This window comes from Coptis chinensis, chromosome 7, assembly GCF_015680905.1.
Source record: "Coptis chinensis isolate HL-2020 chromosome 7, ASM1568090v1, whole genome shotgun sequence".
Taxonomy (NCBI): domain Eukaryota; kingdom Viridiplantae; phylum Streptophyta; class Magnoliopsida; order Ranunculales; family Ranunculaceae; genus Coptis; species Coptis chinensis.
In genome coordinates, this window is record NC_141462.1 from 85,566,332 (window position 1) to 85,574,899 (window position 8,568).

Sequence of the window (8,568 nt, forward strand, 5' to 3'; positions counted from 1 at the left end):
TCCTAAATAAATAAGGAAATACGTAGGTAACTGCCAGGCGGTTGAACCCTGAACTCACAATCATCTCATCCCTTCTCTACTCAGTAAAAGCTTCTAGATCACAAGACACAGAAGAAGATCAGGGGATACTCAAAAACTCCCCTACAATTTGGGTTAACATTTAACTTATGACATACAATATTGGTGTCAATTCCATGCTCATCGATGTACGGCCAAGCAAAAATATCTTTATTTAATGATAAAAAGCATACAAGTTATGCCTTGAGAGTAGGATCAAGGTTAGCTCCTACATAAACGAACTTGGGGTCATTCTCAGTTCCTAGTTGACCTTTTCCTTCAGCTCAGTCTGAGCAGTTGCCTCAGTGGGTTAAGCGACCTCTGGGGTCTTAGTCTCTGGTGGTGTCTCCTTGACCGGAAGGGGTGGGGCGACCTCTAGAGTCTAAGCTTCTAGAGGGGCATTTTGGACTGATCCCCTACTGTTCTCCTTTGTCAGTTCACTTCGGGGGGCCTTGGTCAGGGTCTTGACCTCAAAGATGAAGTCTTCTGCCAGCTTAGCTTTAGCGATCTCTCCCTTATTTTTGAGTGAAACCCCAGTAGGCTTGTTGACTGAGAGGATCTGATTGCAATTGTGGGCATTGAGCTGGTTACTTCTAAGCTCCATCATGCCTCTAGGGCTAGGGAACCGTAAAACCTGATAGAGTGTTAATGGAACTGCTTGCATCTTGTGGATCCAACATCGTCCTCAAATAGCAGTATAAGACGCGTTGACATCCAGAACGCTGAAGCGCATGTTGATGCTGACCTTGTCTTCGTGCGACCCAACTGAGACAAGTCGAATGATGTCTCCTATTAGGTCGGCTCGTGATCCGTTGAAGCCATAGAGGGGGGTTATTGGATAGATCATGACTGACCTGGGCATGTTCATCTCCTTCTGAGTTCGGTAGAATAAGATGTCACACGAACTGCCTGGGTCGATCAAGATACACTTGACAGTCTAGTCACTGATCTTGACATGGACCACTAGGGTGTCATTGTGTGGGAGACACACTTTGTTAAGATCGGCCTCAGTGAAAGTGATATCTCCTGAGTTGCAGGTCGTTGCATTTGGGGCAAGAGCCGCGTGGGAGGACAACTGGTAGACCTCATACAGAGCACCTACTTGTCTCCTTTTATCCCTGGAGGACATGACAGAGTCGTCTTAGAATGTGATCATGTTGATTATTTTGTGATTCTCCCTATCAGAAGAGTACTGGCGGCATCTATGGCGAGAACGCTCATTGGAGCGTCCTCTAGCATGTGAACGAGGTCGTTGGTGGTGGCGTGGTGGAGATCGGCTTCGCTTTCTATGAGCCATGAGCTTATGGTGCAGGTTGCCATCGGCTATATCAGTATAGTGCTTGATATGACATGCCTCAATGAGGTCTTGGAGGTAGTGCTTAAGTCTGCGGTAGTCGTTGGTCTCATGGCACTTTGCTTTGTAGAAAACGCAGTATGACTTTCCTGGTGTGTCTTCTGGCCGCTTTACCTCAGGTCGGTAGTAGGTCACTGATTTTATTTTCTCCAGTATGTAGCTTAATTAGAGATCTTGTCAACACAGTGAATTCGCACTTCGTGTGCATCCTGGTACCAAACTTCTGTCCCTGAGGTCTAGGTCATTTGTTTGAGGACGGGTCAGCGTCTGAGATTGTTGCAACTTCCTCTTGTTCACCATCGTTATCTAAAGCTTCATGTAGCTTTATATATTTGTACACGCGAGTGTACAAGTCTTCCAATTTTTCAGGATGCTCCTTCATGAGCTACCTGTATAGCAGGTGCTTTTCTAGATTGCCTTGGTGAATGCCAAGGTTGCAAAGGACTCTTGGAGGTCGCTTTCTATGGATAGCAGGCATGTCTTGAATCGTCCTAAGAAGGAACGAATTGACTCGTCTTTCTTCTGAGACAGCATGAAGAGTGAGTCTACATCGGTTTTCTTACGTTTGTTGTGAATGTAATGGTTAGCAAACTGATCAGTTAGCTTTTCAAAGCTATCGACGGAGTTCGGTTCCAGTGAGTAGAACCAGTCGAGAGCTCTTTCTTTCAGACTTGCAGGAAATAGGCGGCACTGCAAGTAGTCAAACTCTTGCGCACTATAGTGCGAGGCTCTGGATGTAGCGAGCTACGTGTTGACCGGGACAAGAACTTCTATCATACATCGCGAAGCGCAGCTATATGAAATCGCGCGGGGATGGTTTACTGAGTATCTCTAGTGTGAATAGGGATGCTCGATAAGTTTTCAGCATCTTCTAGACGATCTGAGTGGCGTCCTTCTTCATAGTACTCTGGTCAATTCGCTGGGACAGCTCGTTGATTTCCTGATTCACTTTGTTAATGTCGTCTTCATCTGTGATTCCATTGGGGTTCTGGGATGCCACCTAAGTTTTTAGTGCGGCATTCTCATGCTGTAAGAGGGTGATGCTATCATTCATGGTTCCCATCTGTACGGCCATGACCTTCATTTGATCCTGGAGGCTTTCCATGCTTCGTGGGCTTGAAAAATAATGATTCTATGAAGATGGTTGGAAGAAATGGAAATTTTGAGTAGATGAATTTTCAAGTAATTTGACCCACAGACGGCGCCAATGTAAAGGATGTTTTTGGTAATCCTTACAAATGTAGGTTCGATAAAGGGATTGGGATGATTGGATTGGATTAACCGAGTTCGTATAGACGAACTGCTTACGTATCAAGTTCTCTCTCTGGGGGGACTTGAATTAGGTCAAACATAATTCCTCCTCTTCTTTATATAGGTGAGGGTACTCACGCCTCCCCCTTTCCCGCATCCAATCAAGTTCTGGACTTGATGGCACTTAAAGAGCCATAAAGGCGTCCTGCGATAGAGTAATAGCGAGCGCATCTTCAGCTCCGGTCTTTAAGGTGACAGTCAGGCCATACGTTACTAGCCGTTGAAGTGATAGACAATATGAGCGTTCTGGACGCTTGCCAGTCTGAGGGGGTAGCGTTCTGGGTGCTGATGAGGTCACATGACCATAGAGTAATCTAATCTTGGAGACACAGTCGGGTAGGCGATATATTCTTGTCACGGTGTCTTTGGACCGCGTGCTTAATATTACTAGAAGTGTATATTACTCCCTCACAGCATCCATGTTTGTCGCCTCACAGTGTTCTCTTATAAAACTTGCTTTCCCATATCTTCTACACACTACCATTGGAAGATACAAAACCTTAGTCACCAGATCACTGAGCGGGAGCGGGAGCGAGAGCGGAAGTGCCAAAGCGCCTAACTTGAGAAGCTCTCCCTTTGAGAGCGGACGTAGAGTGCTTGTATATACTAGTAATAATTTATTAATTATTATAGTATTGAATCATAAGTAATAGTAATTACCACTGATTTTCTTTCGGTTAAGTTAACAAATGATTGATTTTGATAAAAATACAAAAATCTATACAACAAAAAAAGGAAAGTGTGGGTCCTGCAGGGCTTTCATCCTATGGCTCTAAGCCTCTAACTTTGATTTTTAGGCTTATGACGTAGACAAATATGGGGTTATCTAGTGGTATGTTGTTTTAGTGATCTCAAACAGGTCCATAGTATCCCCTCTTTTGCGAGATGTTTCATCACTCTCTTGCTTCATCCCTACCACCGTCATCACTACGGCACAGACAAATACTAGTAATAAATCAGCTAAGGAGAAAAAAAAACAATATCAAAACTATAAACTTTGCCTATCAGCCCATCAGGTTTGTATCATTTTTGTATTTCACTCAAAATAGTGGATTAACAGTCAACACTTATGAGTTGATTACACAGTAAATACATAGTGCTAATTTAAGATGAAGAGTACTATATTTTGATCCTTGTCTCCCTTTTTGGACCTTCGAACTTTCAGAGTTTAGAGAAAGCCACGATGCCATCAAGTGGTTGCAGAGAAGCAAAACATTATATTTTCATTTCTTCAATTGGGTAATTTTCACACACTTATTGTGAGGGAGTGATATTCTCATTTAGGAATATCAAGCACGTGTCCAGCATAGCGGAAATACCATACCGACCTCTGACTTCGTTCCTCGAACTACCTTCAGAGCGACCTACATCATTAGTTCTCACACCCGAGCTACAAGATTGCTATAGAACAGATCAGCTTGCACATCCTCACGTAGAGCGTTCTATCTCGTGACACAGCCTATCTTCTAGAAGCAATCATTGCCAAAGTTGTACTTACACATTCCACTACCACAAATTACGAACCACTGTAACCACTCCCCTTCATTACAGAATTCCCACCAACACCATTCCAACACTCCTTCTCAATCTCAACCATACATTTGTGTTTGTCAGTACACATGTTGGATAGATCTCCACGTTCACCAGCTATAAATACCCCTTACATGAACTACGCCAGACCTGATTCTACTCTCCCCCCAGAAATGAGAGATAGATACATAGGCGGTTTGCTTAATAACGAACTCGGTCTTTCCCATTTCCAAACCCGTTACCCCTTAGTTACATTTATTAGGTGAAACTAAATAACACATTTATATTGGTGCCATCTGTGGTCTCGATTTCTTGAGAAACCACTTTACAAAAACAAAATACTCAAGCCCACGAAGCATGGCAAGCCTCAAAGCTCAAATCCATGGCTTAACAAGTCAATTAGGTACAATGAATTAGCACATCACCCTACTAAGGTAGGAGAATGTTGCTTTGAAAGCACAAGTGGACGCGCAAACTCCACCTGGTGCTTTAGTAGAGGACAGTATCAACGAAGTTAATCAGCAGATTAATAAACTGTCACAAAGAATAGACTAGAGCGTAGTCAAGAAGGACGCCACCTAGATCGTTCAGAAGATGCTCAAGACGTACTGCGCATCCCTTTTCACTGCTGAAGTACTCAGTAAACCTTCCCCTCTAGATTTCATTTGAGCCGGACTCGATAAAGAAGTTCGAACATCTCACCGATCTATTCACTAGCCAGTACATTCATAACAGGCGTAAAAAAGCAGATCTAGATTCACTATTCCAGTTCTCACTAGGCGAAGATGAAACCATCCGCGCCTTCTTAGGTCGGTCCAAAACCAAACTACTTGGCATGGAAAGCGGCCTCAAGGAGTCATTCGCAACATTGGCATTCTCCAATGCCTGGGGAGTGCGCAACACAGCGCTCTCCAGATCGCTCATGAAAGAACATCTAGAAACTTTGTCTGAGTTGTACGCTCGAGTAGACAAGTACATCACGTTGCAAGAAGGCCTGAAACGTCATGGCTTAACAGAAGAACAAGAAGTGGTAGTGATCTATGACGATGCCCCACTTCAAAAAAGCGACCCAGACAGCAAGGACAGAAGACTGGAAACAGACCAAGCAACAGCCGTGAGTTCGCTGTACTCACCCGATCTCCCAGTTACATACTAGAAAAGATCAAGAGAGCTAGCTATTACTTGACGTGCGGCAGCTAGAAGATCAACCTGGAAAGCTTTACTGTGCCTTTCACCAAGCAAAATGTCATGAGACCGATGAGTGCTGAGGGCTCAAGCACTACCTCCAAGACCTCATCGAGTCAGGACATATCCAGCATTATACCAATATCGCTGATGGCAACCTGCGCCATAAGCTCATGGCTCACAGAGAACCTAGTAGATCTCCAACTCGCCATAATTGCCATAGTGTCCAAGCTTGCTCCCGTAGCAGAGGATGCCCCAGCGACCGCTCCCATCATGAACGCCGTCAGCACTCGTCAGACAAAGATAACGACAGAACGATACATATGACAACTTTCCAGGATGATTTCGTTACATCCTCTAGAGAAAAAAGGAGGTGCGTAGGCACTCTCCAAGAAGTCTACCAGTTCTCTTCACAGGCCGCACCTACCCCATACAGTTCAGGCCACAGTTCAGGTGATATAACTTTCACAGAGGCCGACCTCAACAAGGTTTGCCTCCCTCATAATGATGCCCTAGTTGTCTGTGTCAAAACCAGCGAATGGACAGTCAAACGTGTCCTGATAGATCCTAATAGTTTGTGTGACATTTTGTTCTATCATACCATCAAAGAGATGAACCTTCCCAAATCGGTCTTCATAGATCCAATAGCCCCTTTCTATGGGTTCAATGGCTCCCGAGCTGACCCAATTGGTGACATCATACTCCTAGTTTCCGTTGGATCCAGGGAGGACAAAGTCAGCTTCAATACGTGTTTCAGCGTTCTTGACATCCACTCATCCTACAATGCCATCCTAGGACAGCATTAGATCCACCAAATGCAAGTTATACGATCAACACTGCATCAGGTACTCCGCTTTCCTGGCCCTAGGGGTATGATGGAGCTTCACAGCAATCAGCTCGAGGCTTATCACTACAATCAGATCCTCTCAATGAGCAAGTCTGCTGGCCCTTCTATCAACACTAAAAGCGAGCCCACCAGCTACACGATGGCCAAAGATTTAATCACTGAAGTCAAATCCAAAGTACCAAAGCAGAATGTTTGGGGCATTATCAAAAAAGTCAATGCACCAGTCAAGATCCCAGAGGTCGTCCCAGCTCCTGTCAATGCACCAGTCACAATCCTAGAGGTCGTCCTATCTCCTGTTAGTCCACCAGTCAAGATCCCAGAGGTCGCATTAGCCCCTGTTGTCATGACCACAGAAGTCGTATCAGCCCCTGTTGTCGTTACCACAAACACCAAATCAACGGAGGTCGCCTCCACTTCAAATGCAGCAATTCAAACTAAAGAAAATGAATGAGTGAACCTGGGAACAAAAGACGATCCCAAGTTTGTTTATGTAGGGGCTAACCTTGACCCCACACTCAAAGCACACCTTGTAAACTTTTTATCATTGAATAAAGACGTTTTTGCTTGGTCGTACATCGATGTACCTTGTATAGATCCTAGTATGGCATGTCATAGGTTAAATGTCAACCCTAATGCTAGGCCAGTTCGACAACGACTTAGGAAGCTATCCCTGAGATTTCAAAAAGCAATCAATGATGAGGTCGACAAACTCAAGCAAGTCGGCTTCATCCGAAAAATTGATTACCTAGACTGGATCGCTAACATAGTAGCAGTCCCAAAAAATAATGACACAGTTCGCCTATACGTCGACTTCACTAATGTCAACCAGGAAATGCCTAAAGATAGCTTCCCTTTACCTAGAATCGACCGACTTATGGACCAGACTTGTGGCCATGAACTCTTGTCATTTATGGATGCATACAGTGGGTATAACCAGACCCACTCACTGAAGAAGATCAAGAGAAAACTTCATTCATCACAGAATAGGGAATCTACTGCTACAACGTCTTCCCGTTCGGCCTCAAGAATGTTGGAGCGACCTACCAACAGCTCGTCACTGACTTGTTCTAGGACATGTTGGGGGACACCATGGAAGTCTATATTAATGAGATGGTGGTCAAGAGCAAGAAAGTAGTTGACCACCTCACTCACCTTGAGCAGGCGTTCTCCAGATTAAGCCGAACTTAGATGAAGATGAATCCCGAAAAATGCCTTTTTGGAGCGTCCTCCGAGAAGTTTCTTGGATATCAGGTATCACAACAAGGGATCGAGGTCAATCTAGACCAGATTCGAGCGTTCTTGGAAATGCCTGATCCAAAGACAAAGAAGCAAATACATAAACTATCAGGAATGGTTGCAACACTCAATCGATTCATATCAAGGGCATCAGACAAATGCCAACCTTTCCTGCAGCTTCTCAAAAAAGGAGAACAATTCTCATGGAGCGACCAGTGCCACCAAGCGTTCTCTACTCTCAAAGAATACTTGACAACACCGCCCGTCTTAGTAAAACCAACAGATGGTGAAACGTTGGGGCTCTACCTGGCTGTGTCAGACTTTGCTATCAGTTTGGTTCTCTTCAAGGAGGACAACTAATAAAATCCCAAAACTATAGTTTTAACCTTTTAACAATATTACTGTTAGACCAATTATGTGATTAATAATATAGGTTTATCACTAATTACGTACTTTTGAGTATTTCAGACTTTGGAGTTGAATAAATGTAAATTCGTTACTAATTAGGCACTAAAATGAGCTAAAGGGATTGCTATGAAAGTTCTATGAAGAAAGCCCAACTTTCATGGAGAAAAAGCCTTAAAAAAGCCCAAGTCAAAGTTGTTAAGTGAAAGTCAAACCGGATTTGAAAGCTGAAGAAAATTCAATAGAACTTCAAAAGGCCATATCTTTGGACTCAGACCTCGGATTTGGGCCCATTTTATATCAAAATGACCGGCTCAAAAAGCTCTTTCGAATGGTCCAAACCTTGACTTGATCAGAGTAGTATAAGTTAGTAAAAACTAATGCTACAGTAACACGACCAGAATAGAAAGTCTTGGATTCAACAAATTGGGTTTTGAGCTCGATTTTTTTGCCCAAAACATGACTCCTCAACCCATGCACGAATTTAGGGATCTAGTTCTTCTATATCAAGAGACAAAAGCTTAGCTCTTAAACTATCTAGATCTAAACCTAGTTCTAGTTTATAAAATTTAGTTTTGTAATATAGAATTAGTTTTAATTGATTAAATTAGTTTATATAGATTAATCTAATTAGTTGTCAATT

At 43.5% G+C, this 8,568-nt stretch overlaps 1 protein-coding gene across 1 annotated transcript; it reads left to right on the top strand.

Moving 5' to 3' along the window:
* Positions 1–5,760: 5,760 nt before the first annotated feature.
* LOC147489547 (uncharacterized) lies at positions 5,761–6,243 on the top strand. The gene has a single exon (XM_086574677.1). It carries the CDS (start codon positions 5,761–5,763, stop codon positions 6,241–6,243), a length of 483 nt encoding a protein of 160 aa, XP_086430803.1.
* The last annotated feature ends 2,325 nt before the right edge of the window (positions 6,244–8,568 follow it).

Excerpts from the sequence above, each read along its gene's own strand:
- LOC147489547 (XM_086574677.1), top strand. The coding sequence starts at position 5,761 with ATGACAACTTTCCAGGATGATTTCGTTACATCCTCTAGAGAAAAAAGG.